The sequence below is a fragment of the Idiotropiscis lumnitzeri genome, chromosome 12 (genome assembly GCF_059441095.1).
Source record: "Idiotropiscis lumnitzeri isolate Australia: NSW breed Sydney's pygmy pipehorse chromosome 12, RoL_Ilum_1.0, whole genome shotgun sequence".
Taxonomy (NCBI): domain Eukaryota; kingdom Metazoa; phylum Chordata; class Actinopteri; order Syngnathiformes; family Syngnathidae; genus Idiotropiscis; species Idiotropiscis lumnitzeri.
In genome coordinates, this window is record NC_142402.1 from 15,095,994 (window position 1) to 15,120,040 (window position 24,047).

The 24,047-nt window shown below is 42.0% G+C and overlaps 2 protein-coding genes across 5 annotated transcripts; one reads left to right on the forward strand and one right to left on the reverse strand.

The window, feature by feature from the left end:
- The first annotated feature begins 1,151 nt into the window (after window positions 1-1,151).
- On the forward strand, window positions 1,152-14,564 carry map6d1 (MAP6 domain containing 1). Of its 3 annotated transcripts, XR_015846145.1 has the most exons (4): window positions 1,152-2,004; window positions 3,013-3,280; window positions 7,078-7,293; window positions 13,346-14,564. XR_015846145.1 is itself a non-coding variant. In XM_088311118.1 (3 exons), exons 1-3 carry the CDS (start codon window positions 1,586-1,588, stop codon window positions 7,150-7,152), a joined length of 762 nt encoding a protein of 253 aa, XP_088167244.1. In that variant the 5' UTR covers window positions 1,152-1,585; the 3' UTR covers window positions 7,153-7,678. The 3 variants fall into 3 exon arrangements, 2 of the variants coding, with proteins under 2 accessions (XP_088167244.1, XP_088167245.1); XM_088311118.1 differs by lacking the exon at window positions 13,346-14,564 and having other exon boundaries at window positions 7,078-7,678; XM_088311119.1 differs by lacking the exon at window positions 13,346-14,564 and having other exon boundaries at window positions 7,081-7,678.
- On the reverse strand, window positions 7,730-24,012 carry yeats2 (YEATS domain containing 2). 2 transcript variants are annotated; one of them, XM_088311116.1, is made up of 29 exons: window positions 23,847-24,012; window positions 23,437-23,549; window positions 23,225-23,322; window positions 22,768-22,860; window positions 22,465-22,695; window positions 21,284-21,402; window positions 20,513-20,674; window positions 19,350-19,461; window positions 19,217-19,261; window positions 18,951-19,119; window positions 18,589-18,831; window positions 18,271-18,438; window positions 17,284-17,375; window positions 16,888-17,082; window positions 15,990-16,218; window positions 15,762-15,920; window positions 14,620-14,744; window positions 14,046-14,192; window positions 13,376-13,537; window positions 11,905-12,271; window positions 11,707-11,835; window positions 11,293-11,443; window positions 11,080-11,156; window positions 10,904-10,983; window positions 10,226-10,430; window positions 9,532-9,764; window positions 9,316-9,390; window positions 9,074-9,147; window positions 7,730-8,815 (listed from the first exon to the last, which is right to left on the reverse strand). In XM_088311116.1, exons 2-29 carry the CDS (start codon window positions 23,534-23,536, stop codon window positions 8,707-8,709), a joined length of 4,149 nt encoding a protein of 1,382 aa, XP_088167242.1. In that variant the 5' UTR covers window positions 23,537-23,549; window positions 23,847-24,012; the 3' UTR covers window positions 7,730-8,706. The 2 variants fall into 2 exon arrangements, with proteins under 2 accessions (XP_088167242.1, XP_088167241.1); XM_088311115.1 differs by having other exon boundaries at window positions 13,376-13,555.
- Window positions 24,013-24,047: the final 35 nt, after the last annotated feature.

The window sequence follows — 24,047 nt, forward strand, 5'->3', positions numbered from 1 at the left end:
GCATCGACTCCAGCCGGATTCGCGAGGGCTCATGGGATATGTAGGCTCGTGAGCAGCACCCTGAGTCGTTTTTAGTGGTGGAAAAACATTAAAAATTATTCTGTGAGGTGGTCTTGGGCGAAGAGTTGTTTTTTTGCCCAGACACGTCTAGAGTGGGCGGTTTCGCGCCTTCTCGTTTCTCGTCGTTTGCTTTTAAGAGCACTCGTTAAAATAACACTGTGAAATTCCCTAGATTTTTTTGTAATACGAATAAAAGTTTTTTATTTATCTTTCACTGTAATGTCTTGGGTTTGTTTTCATCGACTAGCGGTTCTGCAACTTTTTACCTGACGTCATTACCATTTTAAAAAGAACACTTTCCAAGTATACGCCCTTCATGACTAACAAATAGTGTATCATAAACCAAGTGGTTCATCAAAAAACGCGACAGCACCTGTATTTTCAGAAGTGTTTGCACATACAGGTTAAAGAAATGTAGAACGGATAATGTGTGCGCAATGCCGATATTTAGGTCAAGTGTTTACTCATGCTTCAGTGTGGAAATGTTCCTTTTTACGCACCGTACATATTCGGGTAACCTATACACCGTAGAAAGTAACGCCATCATAAAAACGAAGGGGCTGTAATACCATTTCTCTCCATCAGATGGTGGTGTCAAGCAATAAAAGTTTTATTTGTTAGTTTGACCTTTACATTAATATTGTATCTTTATCTTTATTTAAAACAATAAATAATAGTATCTATTGTAAATATTAGCTGAGATCTTGGGGAAAATTTTAGTCTTTTTTTCCAGTATCAAGCATTTTACATATAACTGCATATATATTACAGTGTAAACACAAAAATATAATCGAAAGCAAATCTTGGCTTGCCAGGACATTTTTCATGCCAACGTGTAGTTTTAATGTAGGAGCATTTAACTTCAACTTCAACAAGTTTGTTTAAATAATTCTAGAGATGTGGTATTAAACTACTCTATATTTAAGACCTGCTTTGAGAAATCGTTTTAATTTTTTTTAATTTTTTATTATAATTTCCCTCAATAGTAATGTAGTCAAGTATAAAAAGTCTTCGTTTGTTTTGTTTTTTGGGGGGGCGGGGGCGTTGGCGGGCAGATATGTTTTGCTTCCATAAAGCAATATAGTCCTCATTCTAGTTCTTTTTTTTTGTGGTACGGATTGATATATCTTTTCTGCACTGCATGCTTGGTCGACGCTGCATCACAATTATGTAACGTGAGGACATGCAGAAGACAATTTCAGGTGCAAGATTGATTTATCACTGAGCGGACTCCAAGGCTGGATTGGGGCATGCGAACAAAAGTGGGGAGAAAATCCTTCAATTTGAATGTCGGATTTGGAATGAGGAGGATATTTTTGCACGGCTCCATCTGCAGAGTGAAGGCACTAGAGCACGTCAGAGGAGTACTTGATCCCTGCTGTCACATGGACCCTCTCAGAACCCCACAAGCGGACCGAGAAGGAGCAACACTCTCATTTTGAATGATTTGTCTTTTTCCCCTCTCTTTCTGTTTTTGGGTGGTTTCATCTCCGCACAAGTGAAAAAAGAGTTGGGAAGGGCGGTTATGGCTTGGCCGTGCATCAGCAGAGTGTGCTGCCTGGCTCGGTTCTGGAACCAATTCGACAAATCGGACCTTTCAGTGCCGCTCACCATCCAGAACTACTCGGACATATCCGAGCAGGAAGTGCAATCCGTCACCAAGCAAGTATCCTGCCCCTCCTTGGTCCCTCCCTCGGTCCCCGGACCGCGAGGTGTCGGCGGTTCCCCGACTCGAGGCTCATTCGGGGCGCGCAGGGAGCCCAGCTACAAGCCCCGGGAGGACTACCAACCCCCGGGGGTGCCTTTTCCCAGCGTCACGCAGTACAAGCAGGACTATAAACCCTGGCCCATTCCCAAGAAGGATCATTACCCTTGGATAAGTAATGGGGGTCGCTCTGGGGAAAGGCTGGAGGTGAAAGAGGAGGACAGGGGGAGCTCCTACAGGTAGCACACAACTCACACCCAGAGCACTTCACATGCAATTTTGAGTATTTTATTTACCTTGGGTCCATTAGATTTGGTAGAAAATTGAAGGCGATTGTATTCTCTACCCCTGACTCCCTGTTAAAATGGAAAATTATTGTCATTGTAGTAAAGGTGATTCCTAAATATTATATTAGTATTCCTGAAGTTCTCTTTCACAATTTAACATCTTACACCAATGGGATGAACTTGAACAGAGAACAAACGGTTCATGTCCTAGTAATTTAATCTAGATTGTGCACGTGAGTATAAGCAGCTGAGTTAAAATTGTCCAATATAGTAATACTGCCTGTAAGCAAGGGCAGAGCTACCTGGTGGCCAGGGGTGGCCATGGCCACCCTTGTTTGCACACCCACACTAATGAGAAGTTTTGGATATCTGTGACCATTTTCACATAGAGATAATATTTTTAGATTCCTTCATACGGTGCTGCAATACATTCATATTAATTGCATCCTTATAGAATGTATTTATAATTCATCGGCATGATAACTTTAAAATAACGTGTGTTTGGTCAGGAATTTTTGATTTATACAGTCAATGTCACAAAAAAATCATTACGTTCACACCAAAGCAAGCAAGCAACATGGTCGAGAAGTCATTGTTTATCCTACAATCCACGGTCATGGTTTTATTAAATAAAATGTACTCATCGATAACAATCTTGTTCAACGCAGGCTCAAACCTAATGAAAGCAAGGTTTTGAATTGTGAAGGAGATATTTGTGTCATTATGCTTTTTTGATATGGTTTGAATGAATGAGCCATCGATCGCAGTCTTCAAAATGGCGTCAACGTGGAGGGAATATTTATCAACCGTTCCGAATGCAAGTGCTAGCACAAAAACTTGATGCATCAGATATATACATATAAAAAAAAAATAATAAAAAAAAAAAACAGGAAAAGCCCACTAGAGCAACTGAATGTTATTGGCGGCCAATCACCATTTGATGTATCACCCTCCCCTCAGACAAGAGTGCAAGCCATGGATGAAAAGCAGCAGGAAACGACCCGCAGAATCCTTCCACGTCCCACCCGAGACCAGCTACCAGGCTGCCTACAGCGGTGAAGCCCACCGGTCTATAGGGTCTCACCAGGGATGCATCGCCTCCGCAAGCACCAACGTACAGCCCGCCTCAGTCCCTCGGCCCGTCCTCAGCACGTCCTCTTATAACCCTCTCGCCCCGCATGACACCCGGCATGACAAGACTGAGCTCAGCGCATCAGCAAAGGGTCAGGTGAGCATAATCGGGTACCTGAAAGAGAATGGTTTGCAATATTTCTCCTTTAAGACGTACTTTTTTGCTAGAGCATGCTCATCCTGTTAAAAGTCATCTTGACTTGTCTCCCGAGCGGCACCCCGCTGTTGGGGCACCCCAGAGTAGCGATGCGGCAGCATGTGTCTCAAAGTGACCCAGCTCGGAAAAACAGGCCACATTAGGTAACACATTCGGTTGACCTCAATAGCACACACTTCCCGACAAGATTCATGAACAGTTAGGAGAACTCCAACATAGCACAGAGTTGTTGGATTTTTGAGGATGTACATATTATTATTATTATTATTATATTGTAAAACTATTAAACACTGTGGTTCCACGAATCACGTGGGCAAATGAGAAAAGAAATCCTGGAGCAACAGGGGGGAAAAATATTTGGATGATTGGGCTAGTCCAGGGGGGGCAAACTTTTTGATTGGCGGGCCAAAATGGGTTCTAAAATTTGACAGAGGGGCGGGACCAGGAGCAGATGGATGGAGTGTTTTGGTAACCTCACCTCATAAGAGAAAAAAATACATTTAATTTTAAATGAAAGGTTCATTCATTTTAATTTTTTTCAAGTTCGGCGGGCCGGATTAAAACATTTAACGGGCTGTATGTGGCCCCCGGCCTATAGTTTGCGCACACTTGGTCTAGTCTATTACATGAGTAGGCCTAACATTTTTTTTTCTCGGATTTTAATGATATGCTGACAAAATATTACCTCAATAAAAAATGTACAAAATGGCTTATTGCAATTAATGTTGATTTCTTGTTAAGCAGTTTTGTGCCGTCCTTGAATGTTCATTTTTATGTAAGAGAGATCCTTGTAGTTTGCACTGGGGGAAAAAAATCCACAGTATGTGGTTATGTCGTTAGCTTCAAATCATTTGTTGATGGGTGAGGCCAGAGGTTCATTTATACATGCATTGAAAAATGTATTATCAAAAATAAAATCCATTAAAAGCAGTTAAGTTGAGTTGATCATCCCTGCAATGAATGATCCATGATGATATATCATTTCGTGCATGACAATGTCGAAGGCTTCAAATAATATATCCCGACCTCATTTTGAGCTGCCTGCTATAATGAGAAAGCCCTAAAGAAGCAGATGTGAGCGCTCAAATTGAAATTTGAACACCAGACAAAGCTGAAATAATGGATAAGAAGGTGACAGGATTTGTGCGCCAAGCTGGCGACTCATTAGTGCATGGACATTGTTCCAGATTAGATTGGGATAAAACTCCCACCCTCCCCGACTGGCTGGCTGCTGTCACATTGCTCCACAAAACTGTGAAGAATCTTTTTACATTTCATTACCCTAATTGCATAATGGCCCAACTTATTTTTGGGACATTTTAGGAAAACTGGAACAAAACAGAACAAATTAAAAAAAAAAACTTGAGGCCATTTATTACATTCACATATGCAAGCTGCTGTGGCCACCAGTCACCCAACCGACTGGTTTACCTCAGCTAGAAATATCCAACTAAACTCTCACTTGTTGCCGCACACCACTCAGATTAGGCTCCACCTTTTAAAAGCCACACACATTTAAAGTCACAAATTCTACAGCATGGCATGAGAACGGCAACCCCAAATGGACAAAAGTCTAAAAAAAAAAAAACCTCCACCTCACATGCACATTTTATTGCTATTGTTTTTTGGTTATGAATATAAATGTTTTTATTATGTGATGCTGTGCAATTATGCTATTATTACGCTCGTTCTACAGAAAGAATAATTTGGCAACTCATGTCAAAGTACAAGATTGAAAAGTTTGACCCTTTGGTGGTGTGCGTAATTCTCTCTGTGATGTTCAATCAAATGTTAGTGCTATGGGTGTGTGACGGAATGGAAGTGAGTGAGGTCAACTGCAGGGCGCGCAGTCTATTAATCGGAGTGGCCCGGTTAGCGAGGGTAAGCGGTGGCGGCGAGGACGCATCCATCACTTACTTCATCATCTGCAGAACATTTGCGAGGTCAGCTCTCACTGGCTCACAATCTGTGTTGGATTTCATTCCCAAGGGGTTCTTTGATGGCTTTTTCCACGCTAACTGGGGAACAGTCACGATTCACGCCGGAACAGAAACGAGCCTCCTCCAAAACTGTCACATTAAGCGGCTATGAATCATCAAATCAATTTTTCAAAGTGTGTGCACGTCCCCCCCACCCCCAGCAGTATGAAATCCAATTCCATGCCTTTCTGTGACTCTTCCAGTCTCACTCTTGTAACTCACTGATGACACAATAAACACAATCAGAAGCAATTTCCTGGAAAAGAGACCAGAACTAGAAAAGTGAATTGAGGAAAACGAATCGCAGGAGTTATTCAGGAAAATTCACTGAAAATTGGCCATAACACAGACAAACAGTGATTTTTTTTTTTTTGAAAAAGTATTTGTGTGGTCATGGCTTTCCACTTTCCGTATTTGTGCCAATTAGCCGAGCGCAGCAACACAAGACGAAGAGAGTTGCGTATTCGCAGACTGCGTAATCCGTGTCAGACAAGAGCGAGACAAAACAAAATTGCAAATGAACTCATTTAGGATGCAGACTGACGAAGAACTCGATTTCACTTGAAAAAAGCTTGACGGCTCCGTTTCTGAGCAGCACTGACACAGAGAAGTAATTCAGAAAAAAAATTTAGAATGCTTGTGGAACAGCGCAGCATTTCTTTTAGATTTTTATCCATTGTCCTACTTTCTTCCTCTATCTGCAATCCTCATGCCAAGGTCTCATTGTTCCTCTGGCTTTGACCTCTTCCCCTTTCCCACGCTGCCCGCGAAGACGCAAGAGCATCCCGTGCCAATTTGGCAAAGGGAAAAGGGGAAAATAAGGGTTCGTGTTTGTTTACGCTGACTGGACAAAAACCTTTTCATCAAAATATTCAGCCAGCAGACATTGGGTGTATTTGCTTCTTTATATCAGGACATTATTGCTTCTAATTTTGTGGGAACAGTTTTGTGGAAATTAATAGTACAGCTTGTTAATAGACTCGCTTTACAAAAGTCGTATAAGTGTGTGAATGATTATTATACTGCCGCCTGGCGGCCAAAGGAGGCACATCATAACGATCAGCACAATGAATGGGATGGCAGCATTAAATCATGATGCACCAAGTGTTTCATTATTTAAATTTTTTTTAAGATTCATTTTTACTCCGTTTTTATAAAGTACAAAATTATAGACTGCAGGGGGTTTTTTTGTTCATTTTTTTTTTCAGTTACAATAGGTGAACAGATTTCCACTTATTTCAAAGAGGAAAGATGAGATACAAATAGGCGTTGCATGATCATTACAATGGAGCCGATCGCTATTCAAATAATGTTAAATGGTGGTCATGAGTGTGCTTGGAGAGCTAAGTATTTTTTTAGGTGTAAAAACGACGGTGATCGAAGCAAGAGAGATGTGGATCATTTGCAGAATGTATGACGAGAGGCAAAACAGGCTGCTGCATTGAAAGCACAAAAGATGGGAGTTTGTGAATATGTGTGGGAGGGGGGTGACTACACTCACTTAGACACACACACACGCACACGCTCTGCTTTTTATCACGCTTTCCCTCACCACCCACCCAAGGGCTTCCGGGAAAGCAAACCCACCATGCCGCTCTCTGATGCTCACATAAAAAGACTCCGCAACAATGAAGTTGAAATAACTTTGACCCAATTTGTCTAAAACGGATTTGATAATTGCCAGGAGAACAGAGAATATGGCCGATTTCTCAGTGACGGCAGCAAAACCGTCTCATTTTATGTCTCTGTGTTCTTCAGCAGGAACATCTGGTTAGGACCAAGTTGCCGCCAAACCCTTCTGCCGTTTTTCAAAGCGGACCACGGGCCTTTTAACATCGGACAGAAGAATGTCTTAGGAAATCTATGCAAGGGAATGTGTCAGGAGGAACCCCTGCAGAGCTAAGATGATGACATCACAAGGCAACCCCTCCCCCTTTAAAGTCTGCTCCAGTTGCTATGGAATTGAATATGCATGTGAGTGACTAGCTTGTTTTGTTTTTATAGCACAAGAAACTGAAAATGTGTGTTTCTTGTATAAAAGTGTGTATGCTCTTAATGTTGCTTGAGTTTTAGCAGTTAAAACTTATTTAATTCCCTTGTTTGGAAACCTGTTGCAAACGTTTTGTAAATCTATTGTTAAAATGTAAGTAGGATGTGAATGAAATAAAAAGGATTAGGTTCTTCTGAGCACGTAAAAATAGGAATCCTGTTTGAATTCATGTAAACAGACTTACTAAAATCATTCCAAATGCTTATCATAGAGCGAATGGGGAAAAGAAAAGTCTACACACCCTTGATCAAATACGAGATTTCCGTGATGAAAAATGCGATCATAATAAATCATGTCCAAACTTTTTAAGTGTGCACACTCAGTTGTGGATGTGTTCAGGATTAACGAATCAAACTCATGTTGAAGGGACTTGCTTTTTTGTTGTTTATTACAAGAATATTAATATTTTTGGTTTTCACTGAAACATGAAAAAAACAACATCGGGGTATTTTTGACTCTCGTTTGGTTCAATAGCCTCAACATCCACTCAGACCAACACTTGTTCCATGACACACACACACGAAATGCAAAGTTGCACACTAAACGTCATTACCAACACATTATCGGTCGATTACACGTTCACAGACCTCACATGCACACACACACACACTGTTGTCAGATGATGATCTTGGATAAAAAATATAAAACAAACTTTCAAACGGCATCGATTTCACATTGATCACAAAGAGCGGACAACATGAGTAGACTGATATAAATACTGAGACTGGTGACTACATCACATACCGTCATAAAAATAATGATGTCGACATATTATGAACCTTACCAATTTATGCGATCGTGTTGAGAATGAAAAGGTTTGGAACGCGGCACGTGAATATAACCCACACATTCGCGAGAGCATAATTACCCCTCCAGGGCAACACGGTACAGTAGTACATGAAAGGATGCTCACCATGGCAGATCCTTGGTTACCATGGCAACAGCAGATTTGATTTCCCATCCGTGCTCAAGGGATGGCACAAACTCGGAAGGTGAATAATAAGAATTGGAATACATAAAGTAGTGTCAGTCTGTGGTTGATTTGGCCCTGGCTTCTTTTCGTGAGCAGGCTTTGTGACAGGAAACTTTTTCATACAAAAATAATCTGCTGATGAGGTAAGCGAGAGTGCAACTGTGGAAAAACAAAAGAAGCCACTTGACTCCATCGGGAGCTTTGCTGTGGCTGTCTAGGAGCAGCGAGGTGGCGAGCCCTTCGGTGATCAAGTCAATGAGATCATTAAGGGAGAGGACCTTTCTGGTGGGAATGTGGACCCGAGAGACTTCCTCTTCGTTGTCAGTGTTGGGTACGTGTCAGCTTGGCGAGATCCCGTCCGGGTTCAGTTGTCCTTGGCCAGGTAGCCCATGTGCGCATTGGTGAGGAAGTCACAGGTTGGGATGCTACAGATGGCTTGGTGGATGTTCATGGCTGTGATTTCTCTTGGCGCCCTGGAAAAGAAACAAGACTTTAATTCAATTTGAACAAAAGGTGAGCAATGTTATTTAGGCCGCTTTGGTCCTGCTTTTGAAATCAGTTGCAATTATCTGACAGCTTTAGATTGTGGAATGTTTTTCATCAACTAAAATGTGTGAATTTTAAAGCATGATAAAGTCCTTACAATCCTACTTTCAGAATTCCGAATAATACTCATGTAGTGCACACGGACGATGCAGCAAGTTGCGTGCTAAAGCAATACTTGAACTGACCTGTTGTGAGGAGATTTGGCGAAGGCGCCGGCCAGCGCTTCTCTCAGGATGTCACTGGCCAACTGCTCTGTTGCCTGCAGTGTACAAACACATACACACACTTTAGTCACGAGAAGGAAGAACACACATCTCTGCACAGCACAAGGTGAAACTTGCAGGACCGTGAGGGCATACTGTATAATTCATCTCTTCAATCCAAGCAGAGTGCAGGAAAATGGAAGCTCTGCAGCAACGTGACTGACCTTCACAATCATGTCTTCAATCACCGGAGCAAAGAGGTTCTTCTCCACCTCCACCGGCTGGAAGGTGATCCCAATCTGAGCGACAAATTCAGATTTTAAAGGCCATAGTTTCCAGTGTGCTTAAGTGAGAAAAGGCTCATAGCGTTTGTCAATTTAGTTTGACATTCAACACAGAGAGAAATGCGAAACAACGTTCATGTCGACGATGCTCCTAACCTGCTGAGCTGCTTCATTGACAAACTGGGCCGACAAGCACGGGCCCAAGAAGAAGTTGGGCTCCGTGTCGGCTTCCGGCTCCTCCTCCTTGACTTTGAGTTTTGGCGGCGGAGTCACAGTGATGATGTCTACGATCTCGTCGGCGGCTTCCTCCGGTTCGGTCTTCAGAAGAGCTTGCATCTGCTCCAACCGCAGCACCAGCTCGTCACTGCTGCTCAGCGTGGTGGGACACTCTGTGCAAAGGATAATTGATATAAATGAAAATGCTCTGCAAAAATCTGCTTTGAAAACAGCTGTCAGTGAATGAGGAAATACGGGCAATTAGAAACATTTCGAAGGGGGAGCGCGTCATTTATTTGCTTGTTTTTAACGCTGCCTTGCACTCTACAATTGCGTAGCAGTTAAAAATGATATATGTTATGGACAACAGCTACTGTACAGTGACTAAAAGTTTTATGAGTCTTGGAACAACTTAATCCACTTCATATTATCCACTCCGTATGGCGCTTAAAGCATAAAACACGAGAAGAAACACTACACTTAAGGGTTCGGGCCGAGATTTGAACCCAGAACCTCTCGAGTGAAAGACAAATGTGCCGCCACTTTGGATTATTTGCATGATGTAGTTACTCAGTAATTTTCAATCTAAGAATGTTCCGCAGTTCATGGTATAAACTGTTCCAGGCCCGCATACCTGGCTCGCTGTCAATCTGTGTGAGGACGTCCTCGATGGACTCGTCGTCATTTTTGTGCTGGGGTTCGGGGTCAGGAGGGGTGTAGCCCCTCTGCCGGCACCACTGAACTACCTCTCTGGTCTTTGGGGGCGTCAGAGCCTGGAGGCGAGGTGCGTGATCCAACAAGTTCTGGATGGTCCGCTTGACGACCACCGCTCGCTGAAGCTACAAACAGACATAGATGGATATCTCTCTTATTTCAAACTAAACTTCATATCTTCTAGCATAATTAACAACCTAATGCAACTTTTTTGAAGAATTGATCATTATCTGCCAAATGGCTGCATGTTGTGATGTAGGTTGAGGTGATTTCAATTTTTTGCTCGCCAGCCAAAGCAAAAAAAAATAATACATAAATAAACAAATGCAAATAAAAAAAAAAAAATCTGCCAAACTACAGCTTGCATTTCAATAAACATGTAAGTCGGGTGAGTCGTGTCTTAGCGCACCACTGTACTTAGCAAATTAGAACTACTGTTAACTGACTATGAAACTGCAGAACAAGAATTTGTCCAAAGGTCTAAACTATCATGTGGGTTCAATTACAGCTTTACTAGAAAACAAAATATGTCAGGCAGTGTTGAAGTGAGGGATTGCAAAAGAATTGGAAAACGACCAAAGTGGAAATAGCAACCTACCTCTGATGCCCTGCGTTTTCCAATATTCCAGGAATAATACTGTTCCGTTGAAGAGGCACAGAATGGATGCGAGTCTTCAGCTAAATGGGAAGAAACATAGAAACTCAAATGACTGCCCTTGCACTTTGCATTTTTATGTGTAGCGTCTAATTCAGCCAAATGTAACGTTCACTTACACTTATCTGGCACAATGAGTGGGAACCTTTTCACCACAGCAGTCAGCAGCTGCATCATGGTCTCAATATGCTCCGTGCTGAGGAAAGAGCATTCATTATTAAGACATTAGCAGAAATAATCATTTTCCATTCTGATGTATACTAGACTGCACAAGAACCTTCTGCAGTGTTTTTTTTTTTCACTAGGAGTGTAACAAAAGCAGCCAGTCATACTTGATTAGGTCATGCGTAGAATGATCGGCGCCCTGCTCCTGCTTGACCATGGTGGCTGCAGACGGAACGTGGACAGATGTGGAGATGGGGGCCGTTGCCGGGGGTGACGGAGCGGCTGTGACAGCTCTGCCAGCGCACGGCTCCGTCTTCACTGTGGCGATGCAAAAGCAAGTGTCATTCATGCAACACACATCATGTCAGTAGTACACGATGTGGTAGGATATTTACAAAAACGTACATTCAGTGGGGTCACTCATCAAGACTATCTGCATTTGATGTTGGCAAAATGACGTATAAAGTGATGGAATTGGAAGTGGAAGTGGAAGACAAACAAATGTTTCCAAAAAAAGAATCTCAGCTCCAATCATTTTCAGGAAGCCTGTAAGTAAAAGCCACTTTCAGAAGGCATCTTACCTTTGCCAAGAGGCATGAGCACGGTCTGCATAGCTCCTGAGCCACTGGCCAGCTGCTTGAGTTGGTTAGCAGGAATAGTTAAGACGGTCTGTTGTGAGTTGGAACCTCCAGTGTGGATTTTCAGCATTCCTGTTTTGATATGAAAAGCTCTTTCTTCAAACCGACATGATCACATTTAGTGAGATCATTTCAGCTTACCAGGTAGGGTTGAAGCAGTCTTTCCTCCTCCCGCCGCCATCCCACTGACCAGTGATGCTGCCGTCACCAGTGACGTACTAGCGCTTTTCGTTACTACGGCACCCGCGCCCGCACCCTTCGCCATGCCGACAACAGGCATGCTGGCGACGCCCTTGGTGACGCTTCCCGCGGCCCCTGCTGAACCAGCAGCACTTTTGGCTATTGCGGCAGAGTTTGCAGCACCTTTGACCAAGGTGGCCATGGCGGTCTTGGACAAACCGGCGCTTCCGGCAGCGCTCGCGCTCTTAGCCGCACTGATCACTGCTGCTTGATTAGCTGCCATCAGGAGAGAGTGGTACTGGGAGGCCGACTTCACACCATCAGAAGCCTGCATTCAACACACAATGTGGCAGTTAATTAGTATATTATTATGATGATGACCCATGTTATTTTTGGACAAAAAAATATATTTTGGGGCTTAAACATCTCCTCAGGATGCTAGCCACCTCTGCTAAAATAGGGTAAATACTCTGTTCGACAATTTATTCAATTATACCCATGAGATGAATTTTTAATAAATATTCTAGAGTATTTGGTTCAGTTTTTTGTGTTTTAATGATATAAACAAACAAAAGCAAATTGATCCTTTACAAAAAGGAAAAGAACTTAAGCGTCTATTTAAGTGTGCACACTTCATTCTACCAGAATGCCGGCCAAACAATCCAAATTTCAATCAACACCATTTACACGGCATGCATCTTTTTTTTTTTTATTTTATTTACGGACAAGGAATGAAAATGTGGAAAATATACAGGAAATACTGAATAGTGAACAGGTGTTGACGGATCGATACAAAAAGTAATGAGTTCCTTTTGGTCCATCGACAAAAACACATTGACTGAGGTTGCCTGACCACACCCACTTCTGTTACCTTACTTATAGAAATATTGCTGGGTTGTTGTATAGGAGGCTAATGTAAATCTTATCAATTTCACTCTGAATTTTAAGAGGGACAGAAGGTACGCCTTGAAAGCGATCCGCAAGGTTGGCTCTTCAGCCTATTCACGTTTTGTTTTTGTTCATCTTTTCTTTGTGCTTCCTGGTGCCGTGCATTTCTGCGAGGGAGCTTTGCAGATCATCGGCTTCATGGAATCCACAAAGACAAAGCATTTGTTCATTCCTCTCACAGAGAGTCCACAAAATCCCATTAACTATGCCAAAAGGAAAAAGCTGCTGAGTGATCCTTTTGTGTATCAGAAAGTGTCTTTTGTGTAGATGCTACTGGGACTTGTGCTGACTTTAGATTTTAGGTTAATGAATCTACCCATTGCTTCATGTTGAATCACCGCAACCCAGCTTTTCACACGTCAAACAATTTCTGAATTTCCCGTAGCTAATAATGACTTTTCTTTTATTTGTATTTTTTTCAATGCAAGCTATGCGTTTGCACTTTTGACTGTAGGACTAAAAAGAAACGACTGATGAAACTAACCTGCTGCTGGTTGCTAGCTGCCACAGTGCTGACTGAGCTGGGAGTGGCGCTGGCGGCAGTGATGATTCCGCCGGTCATTCTCAGTGTCGTCATGCCCTTGGACAAGTGGCCAGTCGTTGTCACCGTCTTCACAGAGCCGTCCGACAACTTCACTTGAGCGCCCTGGGAACCGGCAACCATCTGACGTTTGTCGTGACACAAACATTTAATAGGTTTTCCCACAGTCGAGTGTTTCCCTGCTACCTTGCAGAGGTCTACTTATAGAGATGCAACGTAACTAAGAGCAACAAGCGAGAAGGTCCCCAAAACCCATGCTCAGTACAAGTTATTCCCACGGAGCATGAAAATATATGCCTTTGAGTATCGTTGTTGCGGCTCGATGTGTTAATGTTAACGTAAATGTTTGAAGGTGTATAATTACCATAAAATCGAGCTAAATTCTGTTAGCACGTCCATGTTATTTCATGTTTCATATTAGTATTAAAGCTAGCAAACTGGTTTGGTTGAACATTTCAGTGTTTCAATACATAAATACATTCATTAATCCGCTTTTGTTTTATGTGGTTGAGAAACAAAAATTGGGTTTAATATGGAAGCAAGGTAGATGCGATGAAGGTTTTGACCGCGATCAAAAAAGAAAACATTTGAAAAAGAGACATAGGTTTCCTACCTGAGCCAAAATGGCAGCCTTCTGTCCAGCGGTGACCCTGATGGCCTGCTGGGGAGCGGTCGATGGAGATGAGGTAGCATGCGCTGCCACACCAGAACTCCCCTGCTTCCCTGAGCCGTGTGATGGCTGGCCCACTAGAAATGTGCCCTAAAAGTAGACATTCGACGCAGAGCCATCAAAACAACACAATCATTTCATTATCAATAAGTGAAACATTTCTTAAGCCCATTGCGTCAACGAATAGCAGTTTCGAGCTCTGTGAAGTGTGGATTTGATGGCTCAATGCAAAGGTGGAGCTGTTCTAAAAGTGGCTTCTGGATAAGTGCTGCTTCGAGGATTTAGAAAGTCTCCATCCGTGGACGAGAATAAAATATCTGAGAGGATGGAAATGAATGTTGCATGTCCCGCTATTGTATAAAAAGCACATCCCAACCTGCAATCTATAAAAGATGGCAGACTTTCACAGACTTTGTTTCACAACAAATTTTGATTAAAAACAGAATAGAATTGGACTGTTGAACATTTCCTCATGTGACAACTACGCGTCTAAAGTTGGCGTGATAATTGTACCCACCTGAGGGGTCTGTTTAAGGATGTAGGATGTGTATGAAAGGTTGGAAGGCAAACTGCTGGATGAAGAAGATGAGGAAGTCTGAGCGCCCCCTGCGCCCGCTGACGAGCTGCTCTGAGACTGCTGACCTTAATTAGACAGGAGCACAGCAGGCACAAATCTTATCAAGAATTGTCCCATTACTTTTCATCAAAAACAAGAATTGAAGTCATTTCAAATCAATTTTAATACAATTTGGCAATGAATGCGCAGGCTGAAGCATCAAGTTTACAATGGAGAGAACAGATGACCAAGAATGACTCAAAGTCCAGGGGGTAAAAAAAAAAAGCTATCTGTATCTGGAACGGCCACCAAAATACCCTGTAGAAGTGGTAGTCATTTATGAAGTTGATTCCTCAAGGACAACTGGCCTAACTTTAGCTAACAGTGACTTATTTAATCCAAGGGGAGGCATGGAGGAAATGCTTTTGGGCAGGATGCTATCCTGGATACTGACTCAGTAGTTTTACATTGCTGTCATCATGAGAACGTTGTTGATATGGCTGCTGCGGTCCAGACTACGTAAATATAATTGACTTGACATTGCTTCTGAAGGTTTTACAAAAAAATAAAAACAGTATGGAACTTTCTTTCAAGATAAAACGGTAATACTTTATTTGAATGTGGGTTCACAAGACTGTCATAAGACTGTCATAATCATGACATGACACCTGTCATGAACATGAATGAATCCTTACTAAGTGACGGTTGATTATGTCACGGTTGATGCAAAGTTGACATTGTTTCAAATGTCTTTGTCAAGACAACTTCCGAGATATCGTAAAAGTAGATTCTGAAAAAACTGCTTTGGATTAGGCGTACCTAATCAAATGTCCAGTGAGTAAAAATCAGGACTGGCACAATGTACACAACATTTCAGGGACAAATTCAGATTTAGGTCATCTGAGAAAAATTCTCAATGAGAGGGAAGCATCTGAGATCGACAACGGGAAGCCAATGTCATGGTGTGTCGCTTCAAAAGACTACGCCAGTTGCTCAAAAACTTGGAAAACAAGTCTGAGAATGAACGGAACGAAACAACTGAGGCAATGTTCATAAGACTGCTGTATTGCAAAGAATTAAAAATAGGATAAAAGGTGTCTGACCTGCATTGGAGGCTCGGAGGATGGCTCCCTGTGGGATGAGAAGCAGCTTGCCCTTCCCTGAGGGGTTCTTGCTGTTGGTGGTCAGGTAGAGCTTCGTGCCCGGAGGCAAATTGGCAAGATTAGCCAAGTTGTTGGCAGGCAGTTGAAGCGTAGCCATCACTACATGCAAAATACACAAAAGACGATTCGCACGCATACTGATAAATTGAAGAGGGAGTGAACTCTCACCTCCAGTCTTGCCACTTGAACCCCCGCCTGCCTTGACTGTCGCCTGCTGACCGGAGATGCCACCCGTTCCGCTGACAATGGCTTTTGCTACCCCCTGAGCCAAAACCTGCTTCCCACCCACCACTTTTGAGACGGAGGGGTTGCCCTTGGCGACCAGAATCTGCCCACTGCTGATGGCTACCTGTTTCACTGCGGACTGGAGCGTCGAACTCACTGGAATACCCAACATCTAGTAAGAGGAAGAGTTCCACATGAGCGTCTAACAACATGTTTACTGTATATAGAGCGATATTCAGCTTTTGGGTAAAATTCCAGGACAAACCCAAAAGACGCTATAACCTTTACAGGTGAATTAAATCTGACCTCTTAACTTTTGAATGCACATGCTTAACTGATTAACGTTTCAGAACTTTTTTTTTTTGCCGAACTTGCTCTTCTCCAACAAGGAGATGAAGGGCAAAATTCGCAACAGGTTTTTAATCCATGAGTCGCCCAATACATTTCCAAGGAAGTCCCCTTTGATACATTTATGTGAGTGTTCCAGTCTCTCTGTTGCAACTTGCTGATTACATTCTGTGACACTAAGCTCAGTGGCCACTTGCCACTGAGAAAAGATGTTAAAATGTGAACACCATTACGACAAGGACTGTTTAATACCTATTTGAATTAAATGTATTGGTTGAATCATGGATATAACACAGGTGGAAAATTTTATCATTCAGGCCCTTGTACTCCTCTTCAAGTTAAAATAATAATGATAATGATGTAATAATGTATAGGCTGTAGCACATTTTTGGTTCATCCTGATATTTCACCCAATATCCCCCAATTTATTTTTTTTTTTTTTTTGTGAGTGATTAGCTATTGACAAAAAAATGACATTATAAGACAGGCTGACCTTGTTCGTCGCAGCCCCAGATCCTCCTCCAGTCTGTTTCTGAGCTGACATGGAGATCATGTGTCCTCCTCCGACCGATACAAATTGATGTGACGCCGCAGCAGCTGGTTGCTGTTGGGACGTTACCGCCGAAGCCATCTGCTGCTGCTGCTGCTGCTGTGTTGAAACTTCCCCTGGCTCTTGCTTGATGATAACCTTTAAATAAACACATGCAGAAAGCATTTAGGTGCACCCATTATCCGGGTCGCAATTTTTAGACCTCTTAAATATTTTAAAATTGCTAAAATAAGATTCTGTCTTTTGTATTCTTGTAGGACATCACAAATACGTAAAAATCAAGTGGCGGGGGTGACGTTCAGGCCACGTCATTCTTAACACAATCAATATTCAACTCACTTTCATTCCAGATGAGAGGAACGTGCCTGTGTGAACTTTGGGAGCTGGAGAGCGGGTTCCCTGAGCAGCAGATTGTTTGGCCGAGGGACTTCCTGCGAAGAAATGTCCACATAAACACAGGAAGTCATGGGAGCCATGACAGAGGATGCAGTTCCTGACATCTGCTTAAAAACTGTGTAGTCAAGAGCGTATTTTCTTGCTACAGCATCTTTGAGTGGGCGTTGATTTTATTCCTCACCTACTACATCAACTTTTGCAACACCCACATCAGCCACACCGGACACACACACACGACCACCCTTACCTTGCAAAACAGCAACGTGATGTGTTTTTATATATCCTATTCAGTATTATTTTCCATTGCACTAACTATTCTCTTATTTATCTAATTTATATATTTATCTGAATTATTGTTGTATTGCACTGGAGAGGGGAGCTCTCTAATCTCGTTGCACACTTGAGTACAATGGCAATAAAGGGATTTCTGATTCTGATTCTGATTTAGAAAAAAAAACACTGCTATCTTGGTGAGAGGATTATCAAGTTCTTTGTGAGGGTGATATTGACGTGTTAGTTGGAATATATCTGCTAAAAAAATCTAGTCAGCAGGTAAGGAATGCTGGGTATGTTTCCAATTGCCACCATCCTCCTAATATGATCATGAAACACAATTTCGGTCACCATGGCAACCTCTCATCCAGCATCCCTCTTGCTGCCTCATCACACATTTTGAATGTCTATGGTCGGAACGAAGGAGGGGAAAAAAAAGAGAAGGGTGGAGTGCTTGTGGTCTAATTTGGTGAAAAAGGACACAGGATGTACGAGGATGAAAAGGGGAAAGAAAGCGATACCCTGGAGGGTAGCGGCGATCATATGTTCTGCTTTTCGAGCACAACAATACACAGCCATTTTTAACTTTTTATGTGGGCGGCCCAGACACCGCTTGTGCAGGTTTACTTCACAGTGAGTAGGAAGCCAAGCGCTTACCTGCAGAGGCGGCCGACGAGGACGCCACACCAGTCACTTGGCCCGGCTTGTCCACGATGACGTAAGGGTTGTTGAGCACCGAGGACGAACTCTGTTTGCTGTGGACAGGGGTGGAGGAGGTGGGCGTGCGAGGCAGCGGTGAATGGCTTGGCGTAGAAATTGGAGAACCTGAGCGAGGGAGAGACAGCAAGGGAATGTCATTATCTTTGTTTTAAGTTGTATCAGCAGCCGCAGCGCTCATCCCCGTTGAAAAACTTAATTGAAAAGTATACTTGTCACCGGCAGTGAAGGAAATGACCACCAGGTGACGACAGATACCTGAGACAATTTTGCAGCTCATTGTTATCGGTTGGAACGTCTTCCCAGGAGACTCAGCCGGGCTCGGCGGCTGACCTTGGGGAACAATCTTGCAGCTTGCTGTAATGGGCTGGAAGGCCGAGTTGCCATGACAACCCAGAGTGATCCTGTCACTGGGTTTAGGGCGTGTCGGCGTGCGTTCGCCCGCTGTGAGGCCTGAGCGATGACCCCCAGCTGACCTACCCGTCTCTGCTTTGACTGAAGCTGGAATGAAGTCAAGAGAAGAATATTACGTTTGTAATTTTATCGGCAATAAGAAGACTTTGGAAAATGTGAATGGTATTAATAATTATTAAATTGAATAAAGGTTCATTTAGGTATACCTTTGTCCAAACTGGAATCACACGAGACGGGCGAATTGGAATGTCCGCAATGCTGGGAGGTTAAAGTGACCGTCGTTGGGCTGTTCGCTCTGCGGGTCGCCTTGGAGGAAGATGGCTGCATGATGTACTCCTCGCCAAGAGAGTTCCTTTGGAGCTCTACATCCACCACCTGGAACAAAACAGCCAGTAAAGAGATTAGGAATCCCCAAAAATTAATTAATTAATTAATATAAAAAAATAAATAAAAAAAAAAAAGCTTATTTTACCGTCTCAGCCCCCAGCGTTTGCAGCCCCGTGTAAGTTCGGTCAAGCTGCAGGATAAGAAAAAACACAAAGGCAATCGTCAAAGATAAGAGGGTCAAATCAGCTTTCAGAATTTTGGGTATGATATGGTCTGACCTTCAGCTGATGGATGATGTCGATACGTTTGTTTCGATGGTCTTTGAAGTGGATCTGGATCCTCACAGGGAACTCACCCCAGCCACGACGGGTTAAATGAAATGGAGGCTCGCTGAGAATAGACGCAAAATTCACAAACGTGAGGAAAACACATGCTTAGGTCTGATGAAGCCTCTCATTGTTTTTTTATGATCAAATACTTGACAGCATATACTATTTCCTGCAATGATCCCAAGAGGGAGCACTGCTTGTGAAAGAAAACTTGGATCAGACATTCGAGCGTATGCGCCACGTTCCCATAGCAACCCAAAAACCGTATCAGCTGCACAGTCCAGATGGATTTAGACTGCTGACATTTATTAAAAATTCAAAAGCCAAGTGCACAAAAAAAAAATGTCAGCCTAGAGCATCAGCGCCATCTTGTGTAACGATGCTTCGTCACTTGGATGAGGCACAGCGTAACAATTCACGTGATAGGGTATTCTACGGTGAATGCATGTGCATTTTGATTCTTCAGGTCATTTAAAAAAAAAAAAAAAAAGAAACACACAGACAATCCCCACATTCCCTAGTTGCCTTTGTCTGCCAAGACCATTCACCACAACAAAGCATGTGATGAAGAACCAAACAATCAAAATGCAAGTACGTATTCATTCCAAAGTTTGCTTGAGTTGATCTGAAACAGATGACAAGGACACGCAGCAAAGCTTGCAATGTGCTATTCATGCAAAAATAATCTTGCGTCCAATATGACGAAGCTATGACGTAATCCTTTGTATTCTAAAATAATTACTGCTTTGGTTTGCGTGACTCACTGCTTACAATTTGGAATTTTTAGCCACGTTAAGAGATTGAACCTCCTGATGTATTCATTTTTGTCACAGCAGGGCATTGTAAAATGAACGCCAGACTGCGTCAGAGGCTATTTCCTAATATGCAGTTAGTTTTTCTAGTTCCTGGTGAGATTCCGAAAGGGGTGGTGCAAATTATTGACATAGAATAATGATTAAGAGTAAACACGGTCTTGCCCGTAGAAACACAAAAGTGTGATGCAACAGCAAATCTTAATTGGAACAAGTTTGTTTCGCCCTAAGCTGCCTGAGGCATCCACTTGGGCGGGGGTAAAAAAAAAAAACAGCAAGCAAGCGTTAAACGGCTCTAACCTGACTTCCACCAGGTCATTGGGTTTATAGCTGGGGTGTAAGAAGAACCAGACTTTCTTGACAAAGTGGTCGATGCTGGGTTCCTTCCTGGAGCCCCTGACGTACACCATCCACTTATGAGTCGACTGGTCGTTCTCCTCCCGCTTATCGGGAGGAATGTATCTAAGGCAGGGGTACAAGGTGAGGGGCAAAAGTCCAGTAAAATGTTAGCTTTTAGGCAACAGGGTTCTCATATATGCATTTTTAGCATTCATATACACATTTTTGTGGATGTATATATATATATATATATATATATATATATACATACAGTCGAGAGAAAGTTTAAACACCATTGCACAAAAGGCAGGATTTTGTGATACAAAATAATTGAGACCAAGACAAATCATTTAAAAAAAAATGTTCATATTCTATTCCTTCATGACCACAGTATTCAATCTAAGACAATTCGTAGTAAAAGAAGCAGTTGCATTTCGAGCACATTTCAAACCTTGCCAAATATAAATTAATTACACGTTTCACTCAGCCCTCTTATCGAGTTCCCCGATCTGTCAAGGTACTTCGATTTGAGTGTAGTAGATTGTGCGTAAATAGTGAGTCACTGATCGGAGAAAAACAATTTTGAGCAAGTGGGTGTGTTGATGACGTTTAAGCCACGCGACCGATGTTAGGAACTGTTAAAATAAAAGGTTGTGTCATTCGAGATGCGAAGTTGTGAGCTAAACAACGAATTGAGGAATTTAAGACTACGTAGTTCATCAAGTCACATACTTGGAAACATTTCCCACGACGATTGTCTTCTTTGCATAGAGTCTGGATGCCTCATCGCCACTGGTGTTGCACGTCATCCTCTGCTCATTTCCCAGCATTGTTGGCACACCAAAAGTGTCCTTCAGGAGATAATCCAAAAAATTAATTCTAGTCTAATAGCATCATTTCCTAAGGCAATTCTAACATATTGTTATTGGCTCAATAAAAAAATACAAATGTGGTTGTTAAAAACATAAGGCTTGAAATAATTTTTTTTTTGTTGAGGACCAATTTTGCTCATCAGTCACTTGATTAAACGAGCAATTTCTTGAAAGTTACTCCGTGGGACAAGGGTTTTATTTAACAGTAAAAATACAACACCATATCGCGAACGTTGAATGCAGGGTTGCAGCTATAGAATATTTCAGTGTTTGATTATCTATTGAAAATTCTATATAATAATCTTGTGTTAGGACAAATGATATTTGTATTTAATACATTTCACTTTGCTAAAAATATGTAAAATGGCCAGATTCAAATATAGAACATAAATTATGAATAGTAGTCCGCTCTAAACAACATCAGATTCCAGGTTACTATGACTTGGCGGGTGATTTAATACGGTTGAACTTCCAAAAAAATGAATAGTACAAAAGTGCAACAATTTTTCAGAAAAAATATTTCTCAGAAGTCAACTCATCTCCTGAAAACAGCTCAGAGAAGAATTAACGTGTTTTCTTTTTTTTTTTCCCAGATGGCTTTTTTGCATTTGTTCAGAGATAGACAAAGCCAAAAAAATATTTAAAAAATAAATAATAATAAGCTCAGAATTGGAAATAAAACTTATTGTGACATTGCTGTGTTCTACGTGCTGGGAATTTTCACAAAGATTATTTAAAAAAAAAAATACTTTTTAGAGAGACTTTGTTTTTTTTGTTTTTTAGGACAGTGGTTCCTAAGCATTATCGAGTCAAGGTGCATAAATTAGAAAATTAAAAAAAAAAAATGTCATACCACCAAATAAAAATGTTCCAAAATTATATATATACCGAAATAATGCTAATTTCACACCTGATGATCTCTGACAATCCACTAATGTGTAGCCTGGTTGTAAATCACTGCTTTTGATTGTTGCGACTTTCGTCTTGAACCATCACATAACAATAAAAATACACCAAAACGATGCAAGTAATTGGGTCCACCTTTCCAGTGTTGCGACCAGGTCTCCGCTCATGTCTGCCGCTGTCCTCTCTCCACACTCCCTCTGCATCCTTGTCAGTATTGTCTCCGTGCTGCGAGAGAGACTCCGACTCAGACTGGGCCAGCGAAGGCGTCTCGGAGCCCTGGTTGAGAGGGGAGGACGACCGAGAGGGAAACTCCAAGAATCTGCGTATAGCTGGATGGTTGAGCGCTGCGGGGTCACTCTTAGCGCTCTGCAAGCATACGCAGTAAAAAAAAAAAAAATTGTTGACTGCAGCTGGTATTTTAAAAAATTAGTAAATTACCTCCTGGAGCTTTGTTATGCCAGCGTTGGCATAGAAATTGGCCACTATGCATGCTCTCAACTTGTCCATCATCCTTCGGGCTTCATTGAGTCGCTAAGAAACAAAAACAAGAATCATATTTTTTTATTTTTTTTACTTCACAAATTTAAGTATGAATTTTAGACGTTGTACAATGTAGACTGTAGAGAGTACAGGCAGGCTGAAGCGAGAAAAAGAAAGTGTCAGGGTGATGAATTATTATTATTATTATTAGTAGTAGTAGTATTATTATTTATATATTGTTATTTTAATTATATACTACTTATTCTTAATTATTTAACAGCTTATTGGGAATTTTATTTTGCCAAATTTCGGCCTAAAAAATTTATGTGCAGACAACAGGGAGAAATGGAGAGGCGACCCCTGAGCATAGTTCAAGTGAAAGGGAGGGAAAATACAATGCACACTGAGTGTTTACCTGACTGATAATCTCTATTTCATGCTCTTTATTCTTCATCTCTAACGAGAATTGTTCAGTGATGATGGCTTCTATCTTGTGGACTGTTGCATCTCGAGCTATTCAAGAGAGACAGAGAATATTTTAACACTTCATGCAACGACAGCGATATTACTCAAGACTGCATGGCAAAAGTCAGGTGTACAGTGTATGTATGGCTTTAAGTGACTTACCACTTAACTCCGCAGCTTTGTTTCGCTTACTATTTTGGACTAGAGCAATGTCCTCATAGTCGGGATCACCATCTTCAATTTTCCTTTTGATACCCGACATGTTTTTTAATCACCTGAGGACGCGCACACACATAAAAAAACGAGGTGTTCATTTAAAACAAATCATACCGGTACTCCAATGTTCAATTCACACGTTTAGTTCCGATTTGAATGAAATCCCACAACGACGTGTACACAAAGGCAAATTGTAAATGTGAACGTAAACCACGCTTTTCGAGTCTTCTAAGCTCAAAGTTGGGCAAATAGGTTCTTGTTGCTCTAGCAGGTAGCAGCGTCGTGCTAGCAGGCTAGCAAAATCTAGCACGGCGTTTTACGACACAAACGCCTTGTAAGCTACGATATAAACTTACTAGAAAGCCTTGTAATGTGGAAGACGGTTCGTTACGGCGCGTTAGCTCCTTTTCAGTGGCTGCGGGGCCGTTTAATTGATGCACTTTGCATCTTTCACACTCGTGTTTGGGGGCGAAATAGCTAAATCTCGATGTGGGCAAGAAAGCTAAATTGCGGATAGCTAGCCTGGAGAGTTCGTCGGAAACTCCACTAGGAGTCGC

Bases quoted from the DNA above. Each gene is read 5' to 3' on its own strand.
- map6d1 (XM_088311118.1), top strand. From the start codon at position 1,586: ATGGCTTGGCCGTGCATCAGCAGAGTGTGCTGCCTGGCTCGGTTCTGG. The intron at 2,005-3,012 runs GTAGCACACAAC...CCCTCCCCTCAG, and splicing joins GACAGGGGGAGCTCCTACAG to ACAAGAGTGCAAGCCATGGA. The intron at 3,281-7,077 runs GTGAGCATAATC...TGTGTTCTTCAG, and splicing joins GCGCATCAGCAAAGGGTCAG to CAGGAACATCTGGTTAGGAC.
- yeats2 (XM_088311115.1), bottom strand. From the start codon at position 23,536: ATGTCGGGTATCAAAAGGAAAATTGAAGATGGTGATCCCGACTATGAG. The intron at 23,323-23,436 runs GTAAGTCACTTA...TCTCTTGAATAG, and splicing joins CAAAGCTGCGGAGTTAAGTG to CTCGAGATGCAACAGTCCAC. The intron at 22,861-23,224 runs GTAAACACTCAG...TTTGTTTCTTAG, and splicing joins AAATAGAGATTATCAGTCAG to CGACTCAATGAAGCCCGAAG.